The sequence below is a fragment of the Amblyomma americanum genome, chromosome 3, assembly GCF_052857255.1.
Source record: "Amblyomma americanum isolate KBUSLIRL-KWMA chromosome 3, ASM5285725v1, whole genome shotgun sequence".
Classification (NCBI taxonomy): Eukaryota; Metazoa; Arthropoda; class Arachnida; order Ixodida; family Ixodidae; genus Amblyomma; species Amblyomma americanum.
In genome coordinates, this window is record NC_135499.1 from 93,077,581 (window position 1) to 93,099,182 (window position 21,602).

The 21,602-nt window shown below is 44.0% G+C and overlaps 1 protein-coding gene across 2 annotated transcripts in view; it reads left to right on the forward strand.

The window, feature by feature from the left end:
- LOC144124730 (diuretic hormone receptor-like) overlaps positions 1–21,602 on the forward strand; it is a 328,464-nt gene that overhangs the window by 298,281 nt on the left and 8,581 nt on the right. For both annotated transcript variants that reach the window (XR_013313270.1, XM_077657587.1), the window contains exons 9-13: positions 10,375–10,462; positions 14,261–14,327; positions 15,340–15,425; positions 17,580–17,712; positions 20,636–20,677. Coding sequence is in view for 1 of the 2 variants with exons in the window: in XM_077657587.1 (XP_077513713.1) it covers positions 10,375–10,462; positions 14,261–14,327; positions 15,340–15,425; positions 17,580–17,712; positions 20,636–20,677 (416 nt within the window). In the remaining variant the exon portion in view is untranslated. The remainder of the gene's footprint in view (positions 1–10,374; positions 10,463–14,260; positions 14,328–15,339; positions 15,426–17,579; positions 17,713–20,635; positions 20,678–21,602) is intronic.

Sequence of the window (21,602 nt, forward strand, 5' to 3'; positions counted from 1 at the left end):
TGTTATTTCAGCGCACGTAAAGAAATCCAGATGGTTCAAATTTCCGAAGCCGTTCACTGCGGCGCTCATCATAGCCTGGGTAGCTTAGGGACGTTAAACGCCATAAACCATACTATTCAATCCAGCCATGCACATTATGGTCAATATTGACACTGCTTAATTAAAGGAGGAGTAAGTTATGTTATATAGTGTGAAAAGCTTTAGCTAATTGAAGTCATATACTATCAACGATTTGCTTCTGATCGAGAATTGGAAAAGATAGTCGATTAGTTTTAAAGTTGGGAGCTCACGATAAGAGCTTTCTTAATCCGTGTTGGGAGCCACCAAAGAAAGAGTTGTATTCAAGGAATGACATAAGATTACAGTAAATGACGTGTTCCACTAACTTACAAGGGAAACGCTTTAAAGATATTGGCCTGTAGTTTTTCAGTGAAATCACGTTACATGACTTATGTAGTGGAACCACAGTTCTACTTCCCAGTCGTTCAGCAAAGAGTAACGCACTAACGACTGCGAAATGAGGGTGGCAAGAATTATAGACCCTGGCTTTAGAAACTTTCAATGATTGTTATCTAATCTTTCTATGGAGGAAATCTTTAATTTGATACTACTGTTTTATTAGCCAACTTGTCGACCGTGATAAAATTTTGAGGATGAAAACTGAGACATAGAATGAGCGGATCTGTTGCGGTTGTTGGGGGTGAAACGCACGATACGAACACGTCGTTCCGTAAACCGCACCAGTCTTCGCAATAAACAGAAAAGCCATTATCAAGGAATCGAATTCTTTTTCGTGTGTTTCCACGGACACCATTCTAATGTTTTCGAGGGTTACCTTGTGATAGAGAGGGCAGTGTAGTCATGAAAAAGGACACTTTAGCTTCTGCAACTGTTTTTTTTGTAGTCACTGTCAGCGCTTACGTAAGAAGACTAATGTTAAGCGGTTTCGGCTTTTTACAGCGAAGAAAATATTGTTTTTTCTGCTCAAGGAATGTTTGAAAATTTGTGTTAAGCCATGATACCCGTGAACGATTTGAATTTTTTATTTTTAGGATTGTACAATCCCAACAATGAACTATTTTGGTGTGAACAGGTACCAGTTCTTGTGCACTGCGCGTGAATCAAAACCTGTCCGCGAAAAACGAATCCAAGTTCTCCTTTAATAGCGACAAAATCGGCATTCTTGTAATCTCTGATAAGTTTGATAGACCTAGCAGGAAGAACAGCAGCGTTTAAATTAAACTTAATAACGCAATGATCCCTTAACCCCGTTAGATAGGGTAACGGTGTAATAAGGTCCGGTGAAATACTCAGTATCACGTCTAACACATTTGCGATATTTTATAAAAATCCTGTATGCCTTTGAATATGCTGTGCGAGATTAAAATCGAGACAAAGTTGGAAGAATAAAGAGCAATCACATAAATTTTCCACTGAAGCGGAGGGGCCCGCGAACCAATCGGTTGTATGGAAATTAAGATCACCTGTCAGGAACAACGGAGAACAAGGAAACTGAAATTACACAATTCAATGCTTCAGCCGAATATAAAAAATAACTAACGAACAAATTAGAGTGCAGCGTTATACATCAAGCCGACTACAATGAGATCGCCGCCTGCATTTGTGTCACGTTCACTTTTCTAGAACGTAGAAATATCGTGCTCAGAAAATTTATTCGAGAGCCAAGTATCGATAAGGATGGCTATATCGGCGGAGCAAGTATCGATAACTAAAGACAATGCTTCGCCCATATTGCAGACGCTGCGTGCATTACAGTAAATAAAACAGACTTCTACCTGATTTGTTATGCTTTGATACGAAAAAGAAAGTAGTGAATCATCATTGTTTGTATGACAGACAATGTCACAGCTAGCCGGGCGCGGGAGATTGCAGTGTTTCGGCCTCGCACACGCGGTTAGTACCAGGACTAGCTATGTAATAATGTTTTTTTAATAATATAGATTCTTTTAGGAAAAACAGCGTATTGCTGGTCACTGCGTTTTGCGTAATTCATAAGCTTTTTCCGGCAATTACGTGTAGCCGTACAGAAATCTTCCCCCACTGAAACAGCTGTGCCACAAAGCTTTGGCCACTCAGTACGGAGGCTTTCATAAGCCTTGAACAAATATTTATGGTTTTTGGGGGAAAACAATTGCGCAGTACCTGTCTCACATATCTGCGCACACCTGAACGATGCCGTAAAGGAAGGGATGATGGAGGGACTGAGAAAAGAAAGAGGTGGCGTAGTTGAGGGCTCAGGAATAATTGCGACCAACTGGCGTTCTCTAACGTGTACTGACATCGCACAGCACACGGGTGCCTTTTGCGTTTCGCCGCCATCGAAACGCGCCCGCCAGGGTCTGGTTCGAACCCGGGTACTACGGCTCAGTAGACGAGCGCCTTAACCACTGAGCTACTGCGGCGGGTTAAGGACGATGTAAATTTCGTGATAATGAAACCGCATTTTACAAAGCCTTGAGGGAAGAAAGAAACTTCGGAGTGAAAGAGAAAAGACCCGCCGCGGTTGCTCAGTGCAAATGGCGATCGTCTACTGATCCGTAGTACCCGAGTTCGAACCTTACTACGGCGGCCGCATTTCGATGGTGGTGGCGGTGAAAACCATTTATTTAGCTATATTTACAGAGAACTGCTCGGGAAAGGCCACTAGGGAGTCTCGCCCTTTACAATACAAGGTGGGACCCTCATTCCGGCATACCGTTGGTCTTGACCGCGCCGAACCAGGGCTTGTTGTGCCAATACTTCCTGGCAGCCGAGCAGGGCTGCCTCCCAGTCCTCTCGGTAAGGGGACGGGGTGATGGGTGGGAGAGAACGATTTTTCCTGCATGCCCAAACCATGTAGAAGGTGGCGGTCACCTCCTCGCAGAATCAGCAGTGGCCGTCAAAAGAAGGATCAAAGTGCCTGAGAGCCGCCGTTCACAGCAGAGTGTTTGTAAAGAGCCCAAGGAGAGTTCGTTTGCCACCTTTTCCCAGTGCTTACATAGCAACCGGGCAGCGCTGTTATTCGGCACGATAGTACTCAGTAATACCTTTAAACGAAAGAAGAAGGCTATTTCTGGGTTAAGGTCCCCCCAAGGGACGCCTGGGGCCCGGTAAGTCAGTGCGCGGGCTAACCCATCGGTGGCTTCCTCACGTGGGGGACCTTGGTGGCCGGGGACACACTTGGTTCAGCAATGAGTTGGATCGCAGTCGCGGATGTTGCGGCGAAGAATTGTGTGAGTGGATTGATCCAACCGAACTCAATGTCACGACAAGGTTCGTGAGAGTCTGTGAGGATTTGAAATATGGACAAGATAGTTAAAATAGCCAAAAAGCTCTATACAAATATCTACAGCAGCCAAGGAAAACAGGACGTTAATGAGAGAAAGTAGTGCAGAGCACTGGGACATCACTCCAGTAATGAAAGAGGAAGTAAACAAAGCTTTAGAAGCAATGAAGAGGTGGAGAGCAGATGGTAAGGTTCAGGTAACAGGACATCTCTAAAGGGCGGAGTGGAGTTTGTGAAAGAAAACCTAGCCACCCTTTATACGCAATGCCTTATTACCTCGATTATACCAGAAGCTTGAAAGAACGCTAATATTATCTTAATCTATGAGAAACTAGACGTCATGGACTTGAAAAATTGCAGACCAATCAGCTTGCTGTCTATTGTCTATAAGGTATTTAGTAAGGTAATAGCTCATGGCGTCAGAACAACCTTATACTTCAATCAACGAAATGATCAGGCAGACTTTCGAGAAGGATACTAGACAACTGGTCATCCCCGTAACATTATTCACACAGTCAATTAGGTTTTAAATAAATGTGCACAGCGAAATTATCCTTGGATATAGGTTTTATAAATTACGAGAGAGCAGTTAACAATGCCGGAACTTCAGAATTTATTCAGGCATTGCTGAATAATGGTGCATAAGAACCTTACGAAAAATACTGGAGGATACCTTCTGCAGGTGCACACCTACAATAGTTCTTTAAAATATCAGCAGTAAAATTCGATAAGAATGGGTGACAGGGAGGCACAATCTCGCCAATCTCATTAACCGCCTGTTTACAAGAGATATTCACAGGCCTGGATTGGGAAGCGTTGGGGATGAGAGTTAATGGGGAATGCCATCGTAATATGCGACTTATCTGGTCACATTTCCTTGCTAAGTCAACCAGGAGATGAACGGCAAAACATGATAAATAAGTTAGACAGGCTGAACAGTACTCCGAGTCTGAAAGTTAGTATCCAGAAAACCAAAGTAATGTTCAATTGAACCAGCAGTTTACAAACGGTCGCAAAGCGCTGAAGTGCCAAGGGGCTAGGTCAGCTTAGGGCAGGTATTGATCATAGATCCGAATAACTAGAGCGAATTAGCTAGAATAATAAGAATAGAGTAAAGCGCATTTGGCAGGTTCTATCAGATCATGAATGGCAGTTTACGAATACCCCTCAAGAGAACAGTATATAACAGCTGTATCTTACCGCTACTGACGCATTGGACAGAAACGTGAAGGAAAACGAAAAGAGTTCAACTTCGTCAAGAAAACGGAAGCGGGCAGAGTGGGTCAGGGAAAAACCATGTGCTAATGGTATCCTAGACGAAATCAATGGGAAAACATGGGCTAAGGTAGGGCATGTACTTCGAAGGCAAGATAACAGATGGTCCTTGGGTGTAACGGAGTGGATTCCAAGCGGAGGCAAGCGTAACAGGGGCCGCAGGATGTTAGGTGGGCGGATGTTATTAAGAAGTTTGCGTGGTTAGGTGGGAAGCGCTGGCACAGGAAAGTGTGAATTAGAAATATGCTGGAGAGGCGTTTGTCCTGAAATGGGCGTAGCCGGTTGATGATGTTGATGGCTCATGATTTGGTTAGGCGGGTCATCGGGACTTCTGGCGACAATAATATTTCGATAGTTGTATTAGCTGACGAAGACGACGATGTGCAATCCGCAGCACGGGAGTTTGTATATAATGGAAGGGGGATCGTGCACGAGTGAACCCGGTGATACAGTTCACAAACAGCTGAGCGGCCGGCAGCAGGAGAGCAGTTAGTCTACACAGGCAGAGATTCGGAGCCGCGCGCCGGCACTTCGCCTCTAACTTCTTCGTCTGCCATGGGGGCAACATCAGGCGCGTTCGTCATAGTTCAGGCGCATTCATCATAGTTCACTATAATGGACTCCGGAATGAAGAGGAGCCATCCTGCCGACCTAAAGCGACCAAGAGGAGCGGGGTCGTAATGAGTCTTGAGGCGACTGACATGAAAAAGTTCACGACAGCGACGACGCAATTCCGAAGAGGGTGTGAGCGGCTCCACGATATTATTTACACAGGACGTTGACTCATCGACGCGGTAAGGGCGATGATATTTTGTGCGAAATTTCGAAGGCAGTCCCGGTCTAGTGGAAGGGACTCAAAGCCAAATTAATGATCCAGGAAAGAAAACGTGCAAGGTTTGATGTGCATCCTGTTCATGCTTTCGGCCACCTTGCTTTTTAGTAGCTTGGCGACATTCTTCTACGACAACACCATGCAATGGGCGGGCCGGGCACGGTAATGCCTGCACGGTTCCGGTCGAACGGGGCGCGGGAGAAGCGCTGCTGACAGGCGATGCAGGAGCGGACGTATTGGCGAATGGACCCGAATATTCTTCGCCAATTATAACGTTGATTCTTTGGAAGGTCTTAAACACACCAGCGTTTGCGCTCTGAGAGTCAGCGTGAAACAAGACACAGATCTCTGAACGTAAATGGCGACGATTGGCGACGACCCACCGTCGACCATCGGGCGTATAGTTACAGCGGTAGAGCAGGCCATTGCGGAAGGCAAAATGCGGTGCTTGGCGGCGTTGAGTGCGCGAAGGCACAGAGCTGTGGGCGTTGGTCACGACCTCGACGACCGACGCAAGCCACGGGTCTTTTCGCATTTCCCGAAGCATATCAAAGGCGATAAGAGGCGAGAGTACGGGATCTGCCACCTATGAGCATCCAGCGGCGCTGGGAAGAGGAGCTCGAGACAAAGCGTCGGCGTCCATGTGCTTGCGGCCAGAGCGATATACAACGCGGATGTCGAACTCCTGAAGACGGAGAGCCCATCTGGCAAAGCAGCCGGCCGGGTCTTTAAGAGACGACAACCAGCGCGTGATGGTCCGTGACATCAAAGTTGCGGCCGTACAGATAGGGTCGAAATTTTGTGAGCGCCCACACGGTCGCTAAACATTCTTTCTGTGTAATGGAATTTTTGCATTCAGCCTTGCTGAGCACCCTACTCGCATGCGCAACTACGTATTCCTCAAAACTATCCTTCCGCTGAGTCACGACAGCTCCGAGGCCGACACCACTTGCATCCATATGTACCTGGGTATAAGGGCTGTCGGGTCGCAGTGGCGAAGTGTGGGCGGCGAGGAAGACGGCGCAGCATGGTCAACACATCTTCACATTTGGGTGACCAAGCGGACAGGTGATTGTCTGTTCCAAGCAGTTCCGTGAGTGGCGCAATGATCGACGAAAAATTGCGCACGAAGCACCGAAAGTGGGAGCAGCGACCGATAAAGCTCTGAAGCTGCTTGATTGATGTCGGTTTAAGAAACTTCGCAACAGCGAGGAGTTTGGCCGGGTAAGGGAGAACGCCTTCCTAAGAGGCATTGTGACTCAATACGGTTAGCTGCCAGGCGCCGAACTGGCACTTCTTCAGATTAAGCTGCGCGCCGGCGTCGGTTAGGCAAGAGAGAATCTTCTGCAGGCGCGTTCATCACAGTTCACGCTAAGTGTATTTTCTATTATTAACTTTCACATACATAAAGGGAAGTTTATTGTCACACAGAAACCAAATCTACACAATCAAAACCCGTCTGTACATTACCACAACGAGTGTAACAAGCTAATCACCTAACATCGGGTGATCACAAAAAGGGACGCAGTACATATTGAACATTAATAAATTTTCAAATACAGTTCGACATTGGTATTCGTTGAAGAACGACGATGTGCAGTGTACAGAGCGAGAGTGGGTCCATTTTATATGAGGCGTGGTTCGGAGTGCAGGTGATGCACAGAATATTCGCTACGTTCGTATTGAGTTCCCAGTGGGAACCCATGCGTCATGACAACCTGTTTCTTTTTATGGAGTCTGGTGGAATAGCTCTTATTCACCTTGTCGTGCATCAGCTTGTTTCGTGTTATTTCTTTTTCAAATCTGCAACCCACCCCTTTTTTAGCGGTGCTTGTTAGGCGTCTTAGTGGTCATTTGGCTCTCCTATTCTCACCGACTGCACAATCTCGTCGGGGACTTTTATGGGGGTTCCTTAAAGAAGTGGCGGACACCTTCAATTTCCTCACTGTGCGCTGTTCTTTTGATGACCTGTGTAGCCTCTCCAGAAGGCAGATGACTCAGGTATCTACAGAGTATTCGTTTCCTGTACAGTTGTATCGGCAACTTTTTCTGGAGTTCTTTGGCAGCAGTGTTTCAAAACGTGTTAAGAGAATGCACATTTCATCTGCAGCAAAACGGTTTTTTTTTTTAAATTGCACATATTGACGCTGCCTGTCAAGGCACGGCTTCATGCTAAGGAGATGTTTGTGCCATGGCCGGCGGACTGCCGCCTGTGCAATGTGCTAAAGACCACTGACCATTGTTTTATTGTGTGCAATGATGCTTTGTTCTTCTGGGACGTATTATTGCGAACAATTAAAAAGAGCATTGAAATCACACCCTACAGTGCCTGTTTTTGCTTGTGGAGAATAACGATTTTGGTCATGTGGTCTATTTATGTTGCTGGGACTATTTAGTCTCTGGAGGAGCCTATGATAGACTGCAATGGCGAATCGCCGCTTTCATCGAAACCTCTGTTCTGTGAGCAGTGAGCTTTGCTGCGGGGAATATAGGCTGCCCTGGAAGAGTCGCCAAGCTCGCTCCCCTTTCTAGATGCATATGTATCCCTCCAAGACATTTGATGTTTGGGAACGTGGAGACTTGCAGGAGTATGGTGGGCTTTTATTGCACAGCCTGGTGTTTTGTGGCATGAGCATACTCTGATTTTCCTTTTCGACACAATTTCCATGCAGTAAAGAAAAAAACTTGCGGCAATAGCAGAGTGCTCTCGTGCAGTGACCAGCGAAGTTGATCAGGGCGCGTCGCCACGGGTTCGAACCGCAGTCGTGGCAGTATGTATTTTAATTATCTATTTATTTATGGTTTGGCCAAGATCACCCCCAAGCTCAAGCATCACACAAACTTGTTGAGCCGGTCACACTTCGTGAAGTAGCGCTTTCGATATAGAAAATGTTGTTACTCACTGGTGCTGAAGGCACACACTGTCCCGAAAGGTCGTGCTAACTTTATTGTGCGGCACACATCACTATCGAAGCTACAATAGGCAAGTGAAAAATTATCGAACAGTGCGACTGCTGACGGCTTTTGGTTCTGTTTTTTCCTTTGCACGCTTTGTTATGTTAGCATACAAGTCTTCAATATTTCGGATTGGGCACATAGCAGTCAGGTGCACGGAAGTCTTCAAATGACATAGCATACTTAAATCAGAAAATTTTATAATGAATGAACTAGCAAAATACGGCAGCGACTAAGAAGCTGGAGTTATGAAAAAGGCGAAATTGCGTTTATCCTGTAGCCTTCGGCACCCCAGGAAAGTAGAAACCAACCTCAAGAAGACCGTAAACAAGGACCTCTTTGCTCGAGTGAAATGGCTTGGATGAAAACATCCTGACCCGTATATTTGTGTGAAACAAAGACGTGACCGGTATTTTAAAGCGACACATTACGCCGTTTCCAGTAGATATCGTTGCGCGTTGGGAAATTTTTCATCCATGAAATACACATTGTGACTTGATTCTTTCGATCTCTTGGTCAACTCTAGGACTCACGCAATATATACACACGCTGGGAGAGGGTCACGTCTGGTCGTTGCATACGCATAGCGTGCCCATTCCAACGGATGGCAAGGATGTAAGACTTCTCATGAATTTCAGCCACTTGACACAACTGCTCTTGTAACTTGTGCCAGCATTATTCTTCTGTAAACACAACAGAGAGGCATGCAGCAAACCAAGGTCGGTAGTGCACATTCCGCATATTCTTGTTTATATAATCCTCAAAAACTTACATGGTTTAAACTTTTTCTACATTTTACTTCAATCTTAACGGTATTTAAAGCCTTAAGTCTAAAATACTTTTTGATATGCTGAAGGCGCCGATGCAACGTGTTACTGTGCTCTAGGTTACAACTGCACTCTAGGTTACATCTTCTCTAGGTTACATCTGCACTCTAGGTTAAATCTGAACTCTATGTTACTTCTGCACTGTAGGTTGCATCTTCATTTACGTTACACTTGTTTGTTTTAAAGTGTGTTTTTATCTCTCGCTTTAACATTCCCACCAGATTATCAAAGCAAACAATTTATTACGCGAATCTGAAAGAGATCAGCAGTGTTTTGCACTACAACATCATTCTATCAAAGTCTTCGCTGAGCTCCTCGCTTTTCTTGCATCAAGTATCATCATGCATTCTTGGCAGTAGTACAAATAGAAAACGCTATATAAAGTCGCAACCACTGTAAAAATCGTGCTTCTTTTTCCGATTTTTTCTTGCGGAGTAAAAAATTCTTGGACTTTATCGGTCTCTTGCAGTTAGTTATGAAAGGCTTCTCAACCAAATGCATGGCGCGCTCATTAGTCTTATGAAATTCGGGCTCTAAATCAACGCCGCCAATTGGAGAACAGAAAATGTAAAATCGAAATGTTGGATTGCTTTCTTGAGAAAGACACGGCGTACTGTATTCAAGATTGCGATGAAAGTGCGCCACTCTAACGACATGGCTATGTGTCGTCCCTCGATCTTTTGTTCACGCTCCGTGGGTTGAGCCTGACCCTTGGAGTTTGTCTCAAAAACAAACACCGCGTGCACATCTCCGGTAGACATATTGGGACGAAGAGGAAACGGCAGTGGCGCGGGACGGAGCGGGGACGTTTTTCGGCGCTGGTATCGTTATACCTGTCCGTAGGCGTTTCAGCAGTTTAGCCCAAGAATTCGAAAGGAAAAGCGACGCGTAATTTATTTTATAAATGTCTACAGCACGCAGGTGAAGGGTACCTTGTGTCTAAAAACACAGCAAAAGAAAGCTATTTCTCTACTCAGCTTGCGTCTCACATTGAATGCCTAAGCGTAGCCTTCAGAAACAAACTTATATACACAGTAATGGTCGGGATATTAATTTCTTCATTCCCTTCTTGAGAATGACGTACCCTCAAATCACAATTCGCAAGTTCATAAAAAAGCATGTACTGAAGGAGAGTATTTATTTCATGCATTTCAGGAGAGTATACTGGTGTTTCTCGTGATGTGCATTTTCCGCTGCAGGAATTCCTCTTGTTGTCGTGTCAGTATGGGCGGTAACCAAGGCATACCTGAGTCCAAACCACAACGATCCAAACCTCTCTGGAGGCATGTAAGTACATTTTGCAATTGTAGTCATCTATTTTAAACATGGCGGCTGTTCGCCACTTGATTCCGTCATCGTCTGTTATATCCTGCACGGTCAGTGATTTTTGTTGGTACTGCATTTCTGAGATAATTCCAAGATGGCCAATGCCGGTCCATTTTTTCAAATTATTACTAAGAACACTGGTATTAAGCACTTTGATATGAAGGGTCCCTCCTAAAGTATAAAGCCACAGCCGAATTCTAGAAAAATGTCGTCTTTTTTGACGCACACATTTTCTGTTCTTTCCGAAAATAAGTGCGGCATTATTTACTTGCGAGTAAAAGTTCAGGGGGGCACTTTGTTGACCTAAAGTGCGGTGAGGCGAGAGTCTTTAGCGCGGTGTTGCTGCATGTGTCACTGATGTGTGGTTAAGATGTTAATTAAGTACAGAATTGTTTGTGAATCTTAAATGCTCGAGACACTGGAGGTCGTTTGGGGCGCATCCGTTTGATTCGACGCCACTCCGCATACATTCTCCAGCGTCCTAGATAAGGAGAACTACATATGCGTTGGCAGGAAGTAGCGTAGTTGTTAGCACGCTCGGCTGCGGAACGGAATCCAATGTTGCACAAAGATTTTTTTCTCATCGAGTTGAAGAACGTAATGGACGGACGGTATGACGTCACTTCCGTTTTCGTGACTTCCGGTTGGCGATGTAACTGATGGACAAGATCTCAACCGCGAGTATGAGCCATTAAAGGCATTGGCCCTTAAAACCCTTACTCCTCACATTTGGCGCCAGTAACTTTCATGAGGATCCATAGTGCACACAATGGAGAGGACACAACACGAACGCTATTGTGTGCGCTATGGATCCTTATATTGACTACCCACTAGCCTGAACCCTCACCCTTCTAAGGAACGTTTACCTTAGCAAAGTGCCCGCTCTCAACACGCACATCGTGCCCTAGCCTATAATATTTAAGTTCGTTTTTCGAGAAGTTGCTGTGATGTGTTATTCGCATGATGGTCATATTCGCTTACACGACCAAGCGAAATCAATGCAAAACGTTGTTTCGCTTGCAGCATCAGGCATATTGTGATCATGGCTGACATCATAGCTAGTTTCAGTGGAGCGCACAGAAGCAGGCAGAAAGAAATGAGAAATTGGGCATGTTACTTTCATTCGCGTTCACTCTCGTGTTTTCCAGGATAAACTCACCGCTACATTGTTTGAACGCTTGACAGTGTAGCCTGCATAGCTGCGCTAAAGCCCACTTAGCTCATTCTATACTGTAAGAAGTCTGGCTGAAGAAAGGTCTGTGGAGCACAACTCATGAACTTCTAATCACATATGCATGGCATTCATGCTGTTGATCTCCCTCCCGTTCAAATTCAGCCATTTATACCACCGCTGTACACTTCATTTCACGTGGTTTTTGTGTGTCCTCTCGAGATAACCAGGCACGGTTCGGAAGCGCTCAAGCTGCACGCAGGATTATGAAACTGCAAATAAAGTAACTGGCAGTGTTCAATGTTTATTACAATGATAAAAAGCTACGACATAATGCATCGTCTCCTCCTTTGTGTAATGGGGCTTGCTATATGCGGGAATGCACTCCGCGCATCCTAATTTTTGCCTCGGTTCAGCGTTGCCAGCAAAATGCCTAAAGAAAGAAGCTCAATTTTTAGATCACACATGATCATAGAGTAGAAAGCCCCTTGCAGATACCTTCTATTCTGCTGGAAAACGCTTCATACGACCCTTGTACTTCATCTCACTGATTACGAATTTTGTAGTCACCGAACAAAACTGGTCTGTTCGGTCCTTCTGTGCGTGATCAGCAGTGTCGAGATGAATCGGGGCGTCTAGCGGGTGCTTCCAAACGACCTGTCACTGAAGATTGAATTAAATACACTATATTTAACTCATTTCCAGAGCTGTGTGGAAAATAGAGCACATGTGAGAAAGCTAAATTTCTACCAGTAAGACTAAAAAGAGGCTTAGGCTGGCGAAATTCAACACAGCCTTTAATTGAATTAGCGGAAAGCTGCCGTACAGAAAAAGAAACAACTTGGTGTCCCAATCTGAAGCAGATTTTAGTGGGTGGCGCATAAAAAAACCAGGATACTGAGAATGATCACAACCACTGGCGTTCATTGTACAAATCTGTGACGTATGTTAGCTTTAGGAATAGTGCAAATATAGAATATTTGTAACAAACAAGTTGCCCATTAAAGCCGAAGGCAGCGGATGGTGCCAGTTTTGTTTCATTAACATTTCATTCTTCCAGTGTGACCAAAAAACATTGCTAAAAAATTGTTTGATCTCATCCACAATAAGCCGGACGGGTTAAATTCAGCGGCTCGATTTCAGGATTACAAAATTTTCGAATAAACTTTTTGTCTGTTTTGATGCATAAAGTAGAAACGCCAGCGCAATATTCACTGCTATTTTATGCTCCGAAGGAAATTTTTGTGTGATAGGCTACAACTGTTCCTTTCACGCAAATTGCTACAGAGGTCGTGCATACTTGACTTCTGCAATGTTTACTTCTGCAATAATGCTTCTGAGATATCAGCGGCAAATTCAAGATTAGTTTTCTTTTTGTCACTTTGGTAATTAAGAGGAAATAAATTTGTCACCAGCCGCTAGTTGAACATTTGATAGTCACGAAGAAATACGGAGTGTGTGCATATTGAATACATGTAATGTTAATGAGATCGTCTTCACTGAGGAATTTATTATGAATATGAAAAAAAATTCACACTTGATCTGTGCCTCGTAAGGTGGAAATAGCCGAATCCAACGTGCCAAAGTTAAAATGTCGTTATTTTCAAAAAGTCTCATCGTAGATTTATCGAGCAGTTTGCTCCATCGCTAAGTCCCCTGAGAGTTTGTATAGGAATGTTCAGCCAAGAGAAGAATAATTACTAATGGGGCAGCATGCCATTACAGTGAGGTTGAGAATAAAATAATTGTAAGTCATCTGCGTTGCTGAAGAATAGGCGGAATAATCTGGTTGCTGAGCGGCCAAGATGTGTGTCTGAAGAAAATCACCGTAAATTATGCAAGTGGTGTCAACAGACGCTCAAGATCTTCAAAGATGCCAATAGGTGAATGTAGCAATGGTACGCCTTCAACTTCTGTACAGAAAAAAAGATGGAACCAGCTCTTCGCAACCGTCGCATAAAGTAGCACTGGCAGCTTTATTGCCCACACGAAGCAGCAGTATTGAAAACATTCCATTTAATCCAGATTACGTGCTCTTCTTATCAGTGAGCAGCGTTACTATCAAATGTACTCCCAAGCACAAATAATCGCGCGGCATTAACAAGGTAGTATTGCTGCGGGCGGCAAGGAAGTAACATTAAAAGGGAACCGTGAAAAAAATTGTGCTGTTTATTCTACAAAAATAGGAGTGGTTGACACGCTTAGGGCACTTCTTGATTATGGAATGGTGTCTGTCCTTGCACTTAATTTTCTGGGTTATTAGTTCGTTCAGCTATAATTTCGTTATCGTGCACTTGAGATCTCTGGCAAAATTTGGGTAGGTCTCTAATAGGACTTGGTTTTCTATAAAGAACAAATAGTAATCCAGAAGGTAAATTGGCTTACTTGTTGTATTCGGGCTCTATTTTCTTAGGCTATCGGACCACTGACCTTTCAAAGGCTAATCTGCTTCACTCGATATTTACCGAAGATTCACTGCATTGCATATTTTTTTGCTCAATATTTGGATGTGTTCAATCATGCTGTTCTAATGTAAGCAAACACCAGACCGATAGAGTTGCACATACAAAATGTTGTTCTATTTTCAGGTGCATATGGCAACTGAAAGATATCTACGACTGCATATTCATCGTACCCGTCATTCTCGTGTTGGTGGTAAGGGACAAAACAAGTTATTCCCGTAACGGCTACTCGTTTCGCGAACAGCTTGGTCATGATTTAGGCTTTTTAAGATATACCTTTAGTTCCTGCTTGTTAAAATTAAACAGAACAGCCCTTGCTAATGAATAAAGCAGGACACTGGAGCCATGTACTAAGTTTGTAGGGAAGGTATTTCGGACACAAGATGGCTTTCTTGAAGCTGTTGAGATCTCTAAATATTTACATCTGAATAGATTCTCTGGCGGGCGCCAAATATACTCACAGCAAGAAAAACAAACAGCAGAATAATAATTGAGTACATTGAAACTGAATCATGTGACATGCAGACATTAGTGTTCCTCACCAAGTTGAGCTTTCAAAATTTCTGGCGACGGGGCAGCATCGTTGATGACGATGATGACTCTGAGAGATGAAACCTACAGACTGAACGGCTCTTTGGAAAACCGTGCGAACGAAAGCGTTGCTTTTAATCATGATTCTCGGCAGAGAGGTGAACAAGTCACAGGGCGAAAAGAGGCAAGGATTTCTTTTTGACTATCATGGCGTGGTCCAGTTCTTTGATTCACTAGTTACCTCTTTTTTCGCTGTAGTATCCTTCCGCCACAGAAACGCCACTTTAAAACAAACCCCACAGTTTGCAGAATTGTTTTCGTTCTTCCAACGCTTGCACTTTCTTAACATGGTTGGTATTGTTATAAAGAAAATGCCGAATCAAAATGGAGGAATGTCACCGGCAATAAATCCTCACAGAAGGTGCGGAACTAGCGCACTGTATGGAGAAAGTACAAGAATGATGAGATGCGCCGTAGCTGGTAGAATTTCGGGGACGTGAGGCCTTGAAAGCGCAACAAACGGAGTGCAGAATAGAAGCCGAGGACTTGGCGGACCTGTCAAATGCGTCATGTCTTTTCGGAGAGGCCAATATCGTAGGAAACACGTAGACTCCACAGATGCTGCAGGGTTGTTGTTGTTGCCTCAAAAGCGATGCCGCCGTTTCTTATTGCAGACAAACATCTTCTTCCTTAGCCACATCATGTGGGTGTTGATCACCAAGCTCCGTGCTGCGACGTCAGTGGAATCACAGCAGTACCGGTGAGTGACAGCCGCGCGGATGCAGCAGCAGCACGCATAATCCATTCGCTACCTTATAAAGCACCCTGACACGTACACGAGAAAATCTATAAGTTTCTGTGGTACAAAAAAATTTCCCCCGGTCAGTACGTTTCAGATACGGACGAGATAGATCGATTAAGTTTGGTGTTAGATACCGCCGTGGGAGAATGACTACGCTGTGTGTATAGAAAGAAGATGAAATGGGCTTGGGCAGGGCAAGTATTGCTAAGTTAGGATGACTGATGGTCGTTAAGGGTAGCGTACTAGATTCCAAGAGAAATAAAACGTAGCAGGGGGAGGCGGAAAGTTTGATAGGGGGGTGAGATTTTAGAAGTTTACGGAAATAAGGTGGCTACGGCTGGCACATGACAAGGTTAATAGGAGAGATAGGAGAGAAACATTTGTCTTTCAGTTGTCGTAGTCCCGCTGAAGATGAGCAGAATCAGGACAAAAGTTTCGGCAAAAATTGATTCTCTGGACCTCATCGGCCATATTATCGGTTGTCCTGCCGAAACCCAAGCATTTATTGTCTATAAAGAACAAAAAAGCTGAAAACCTTCGCCTCAATCAATTCAAACTCGTCTCGCCCTTGCCGAATAAGGCGGGCTGCGCCGTCTTTATGTGAATGACGGTGTAGCACAGCTTTTGGGATCCGACCTCAAAATTGATGCTTATGCATGCATTTTACTACCGAAATCGGTTGTGTGGTAGCACTTGCATTAATTTTTTGTTTTTTTCTAGCTTGTGAAAGATAAGTTTTTAGTTAGAGTTGTTTCTTTAAGATCAGAACGCGGTATAAAATTGACAAAGGCCAACATATGCCCATACTTTGTGTGCCTTCTATGCGCATCTTAGTCCATATAGTGCATATTCAATTATGGATGCAGTTAGTTTTTCTGGATTGGCGTGCCCTAAAACGGTGAGAGACAAGGAAACAAGAGTAAGCAATAGTACTACTTTGCACCCATACGAAAGTAGGAAGAACAAAGTAGAATCGAGAACTGAAATCCACTCCACTCGGAGCGTCTGTGATTGCAGGGTGCAAATCACTGTCTCATGTGTTTAAGCCCCTGCCAAGTACACATCATTAACGTCGGCAACTGTTAGGGAAATAAGAGTAGAGGTAATTAAAATTTCAAACACACCAGTCCTCGATTTATCTGAACGACCATTTGCAAAGCCGCATTTCACAATATAATCCTTCGATTAAAAAAAGTTATGCTCTTGACATTGTATTACTGAAGGTAAACGCCTCAGCTTTCGTGTGTCCAAAGTTTGTATTACTGTCTGCCGGGCCACCACTACACTAATTCCAGTGTATATACTGTAGTGTATAAATTTTAATGGGGCTTTGATTTGTAATTGTACAAATAACCACAAAAAAACTAATATACGGTGATGTCATCCCATGACAGTGCTATGCCGTTTACGCTGTCGTTAATGATGCAGCGCACGTTTTGAAGGAACTGTCATGAAACCAAACAAAAAGAAAGCATAATCTGCCTACAAACTGCACGCAACATTTCTCGCTTTCTGTCTAGCCCATCAAGGAATCTAGTTAGTAATTAAAGGTGATTAATACTCGACAGTAAAGCATTGCGAGCATTGACAGGTAAATTATATTTATTTTCTTTTCTTCAAGCACAACGGGTACATGGTCTTCAGTCCGCAGTTTAAGAGCCATGTCATAAACACAGACAAAAGGCGTTTTTTTGTTATTATTATAACATTTCGAAACCGTCTGCGGTATTAACGCATTCTGCACCCTGCATAAAATATAATGTAAATATAAAAATATAGTTCCAGCATTGCGCTTGCGCTGTCACCTTTTTCCAGCTCGTGACCCGAACAATGCGTACCTTGTGAGGAATCAATAACTGGCCTGTTCCTTTCCAAGCAGCTTGCGCAAACATAATTTTTCTTGGTAACTGACTACGAAACAAAAAAATTAATTTCACGGTTTACGCGAATGCTTTGAGCTTCACGGTATGAACTGACCACACCGATCGGCGGCACCTTAAGGGTAAGGCTTTAAGGGCACCTTAAGAGTAAGCGTAAGCTTTGAATAGTGTAGAGCGGGGCTCCGTGATGTCGCGCGCGGCGAAAATCATGAACTGTCTTCCTTCTACACAGGAAAGCGGCCAAGGCACTGCTCGTGTTGATCCCTTTGCTGGGCGTCAGCTACATCTTGGTGATCTGGACGCCTCAACACAAGACAGCCAAGGTCATCTTCACCTACCTCCAGATCACACTGCTCTCCACTCAGGTAAACTGGCGAGCGAGCAGAAAAATGAAAAGCGGGATTTTTACTGCATGAGCAGTTAAGTTATATTTTGACGAAAAAGGCGTTGTTAAGGCCTTTGTGTGAAGCCTCCACCTCCAGCGCCATTAGTCGGTCGGAGCTGGTTATGGCCCCTACGACGCCCCCTGCAGGCGCACATGCACTCTTCAGAAACCCACACACCAGAGGCGCGACTGAGCGACGGTGAAAACTAACAAACACGATGACAGGGCGATCAATGCAAAAGAGAAACCTACCATCAGTACCACTACTGAATATTCTTCGCATCACGTCGTATGATCGCCTGTGCATATTGTTACACTGTGATTCGTTTCTCAGAGTAAATTGCCACTACCGACGATACGCAGCCCATCTGTGTCAGGTGGGCAATCTACGCGATTGGCCGCCTAATGTTCTACCGATTAAAAGCGGAGATGTATGAATAAATGGCAGGCAAGGAAGGTTGGACGGACCGCATGCTGTGACGAGCTGCCAGCTGTTTTTTGAAAGCTACCGCCGTTACGGCTTATGTCATTGCTAGGCCGTTCAAGGAGGTGGTCAAAACAGGCTGGAATATTTCGTTCCATCTCACAGTACATCCACTTAAAAAAAACATATAGACATTGCACATTTTGTGCAAAAGTACAGGAAACATTCATTCGTGGATGCGAAATCCGGGTGTCGAAACTGCAGCTGGCTCTACACTTATGTTATAGTAACAGTTGACACATCAACCCTTGTGCTTATGTTTAAGGGTTACAACAGTACGTAAGAAAACCGCATGCTTTTTATGTAATGCCACTGTTGGGCTAGAGCTGCAGGTGGTAGCTCCGGTGAGCGTATAGCCTGTTCATATAGTGTTTAGCGCATCCGATTTGTAATATGAATTCGTGAAATCGAGTTGCGGTGAGTCCGCACTTCTTTCCTTTTGTGTTAGTCTGAGATGCTGTTTCAAGAAGTATATGGCACAGAACAACGGTTTGAATTGAACGGGCTTTGTAATTACTCCCTTGATACTAATGCCTATGTCAAATTGTAACAATATGTTAAGTCAAGGTATATATAATAATACACTAAGCTGCGAGTTTTCCTCTAGTAAAGGCCTCTGTTGAAGAAGTAAATTGCAACCAAACATTCCGCTTTCACGAGAAGTCAGTTTAGAACACTGTTCAGGAGAACCTCTAGAACAAATGCCATTTACGCCGGACAGAAGCTGCACTTCAAAATGCGGTCACATGACTTGCTTGGACTTCTCGTGGGGAGTTCTGTAGAGTTACCGCTTTCTCGTCTATTGTTTTCCAGCATTTGTTTAACCTTTCTTTTTTTGCGGAACTGCCTGATCCATATCAAACGCTGGAGAACGCGCAAGACAAAAGCGAAAATTTTCCATTTCGCCTTTCTCACACTATCTCGCCCTCTTCGTTGTGCTGTCCTTGGAGCTTTAGCTATCCTTCAAAACAGAACAGTTCACAGCGCGACTAAGGCGCAACGAACGAATAAAAGCATTGTTCTTCTCCGCACCAGGGGAAGCGGAGTGTCTGTGCATCTGCCTAAGCGAAAAGGATATGTGCCTGCACACGGTCGCATTACAAGCATGACGCGAAAGACGCTGAAAGCACTTTCGAAACAATCGCCACTTCGCTCGCTGAACATGGGGGGATCGACCCAAGAGCTAAAGTGAGCGGAGAAGGCAAAGACGTATAGTGGAAATATGGGAATAAAGAGGAAAGAAAAATGCGAAGACAAGACGGATGGAGCAAGTTTCGTTTTTTTGACAAAAAAAGAGTGTCAGGGCAGTATTACTTGATGCATGAATCGTATCGGAGCAGCTTTCGAGATGGCAGGCGCGCGTTTATGTATACGGCCATGTGATGCGGAGTTGCTCGTTTCCCTGCCGCAGAACAAAAAACATGCTGCCTGAATTCTTTTGTCTCATTGTCTGTTTATGTGCTTTTGATTTCAACGGCATATTGATTTCCACTTTGGAGAGAATGGAAAAATGAAAAGAAACTTGGTCGATCACATTCCCTTGTGGCATTGAAGCGATATCATCTTCGGCATGGCTTGCACCTCAAGCGGAGAGTAGGAAAATCGACTACTTAAATAATTCGCTTCTTTTCACAAGTGGTTGTTTTACACATTTAAAAAAAAGCAGAGCAGAGCGAGAACAAAGATCGCCACTTTGGCTGATGATCGCGTGCAATCCCTCCAATTTGTCATGATTCGCTGCCGTCGCGCATAGAGGTAATTCCTGCAGTGCTGGTACGGACTTCAACACGCATGCAGGGCTCAAGAAACGAATGGGAGCAAATGCATTCCGTACTCAATAAATTGAATTTCTGTTCAGGCCATTGTCAAGGTCGATTTATTTGTTGTTGTTTCTTACAAGCTAAACGAAGTGGCTGCTAGGACTGCCTACTCAACTTGCAAATAGCTCTGAAGCAGGCAAAGAAGATTATATTGCAGTGATGAACTGGGTCAGTTACATTGTCTGAAAGTCAGCAGGAGTAACTCTCACTTAAGAATATTCTAAAAATAATGGCTACTTAGAAAGAAGCCAAAAATTGCTACCAACCTGAAGCAAAGTAAAAACTGGGACGCTCGAAAAACAGCAGTAAGATACTGAACGATTGCTATCACAGTACTTGTTTACAGTGTATTGGTGTCTGCAAATCATACTAGCCCCGCTTTGTTGAACTCTTAGTTTATTTACTTCAGAATTTTTTATTAGCCAATCATCGCTGCTTTATCCAGTGTACGAATAAAAGAGATTAATATTCTTATATCTGCATTTTAGGTCTTTCTAATTAACCATAAATGAAACTGAACCAAATGTGTGTTGATGCTACTTAGGTTAGTAAGTGTAAACATTTCACTGAAATTTAATTTCGCTGCCTTTCTTTTTCAGGGCTTCACTGTCGCCGTACTGTACTGCTTTCTTAACGGCGAGGTAAGTAGGCTACTATGGAAGCCACTTTTGTCCAATGCGAATAAAACGCCTCAGTGCAATGAGTTCTTTGAAAATGTGGGTAGCTCTGTAAAGAAGACCGCAGGGTAAAAGGACGACACAACACAGAGGCCTACTATGAAGCCTTGTAAGGTTCCTTCAAAGAAAGTGGAAAGTTTTAGACTATGTTCCGCTTACGGAGTTCCTGGGCAGGTCGTCTGAATTGATGAAAAGAATAGTCCAAAAGTGGACAGCACGTTGTAAGACTACTGTGTTCAGCGGAGTGCATTTCATTGAGAGCAGTATATTGTCCTTATATATTTATCAATTAAAGAGTCCAAAAGTGGACAGCACGTTGTAAGACTACTGTGTTTAGCGGAGTGCATTTCATTGAGAGCAGTATATTCTCCTTATATATTTATCAATTAAAGTATTAACCACACAAGGCTGCGATTGTTATTACTAAGTTTAATCGAACTGCACAAGAAAGTCCTTGTTGAGTTATCTTCAACGCCACTTGCCCCTCTTTTCCAGCAAGGTTTCTAAAGAAAGAAGCTTCCCACAAATGTAAATTCGGATTATTTTCCCGCCATATGTTCCAATTGACCGCATGCCCGAACAAGTTTTATTTGTTGTACGCGTCCGTTCAGGCAGTATCATTGGTGCGTATTCGGTCGACACCTTAACTTCAATGATCAGGCATTGTGGACTTGCTCAAGTGAGTTTTCTATTTTTCAGGAAGAATCTAGCAATGTACTATGATAGTAGCAGGCGAGGAAAAAAAGTCGCTCTCTCCTCGCAGTCTGTGGCCTAAAGAAAACACATCATACTGAAAACGCCAGGAGCGTTGCGGAGAAATTTGTCAGGAGCAACTTTGCTTGTTTCAATGCAAAAGCTTTGAATGCGCCGGGCAGCAAACCATCCAGGT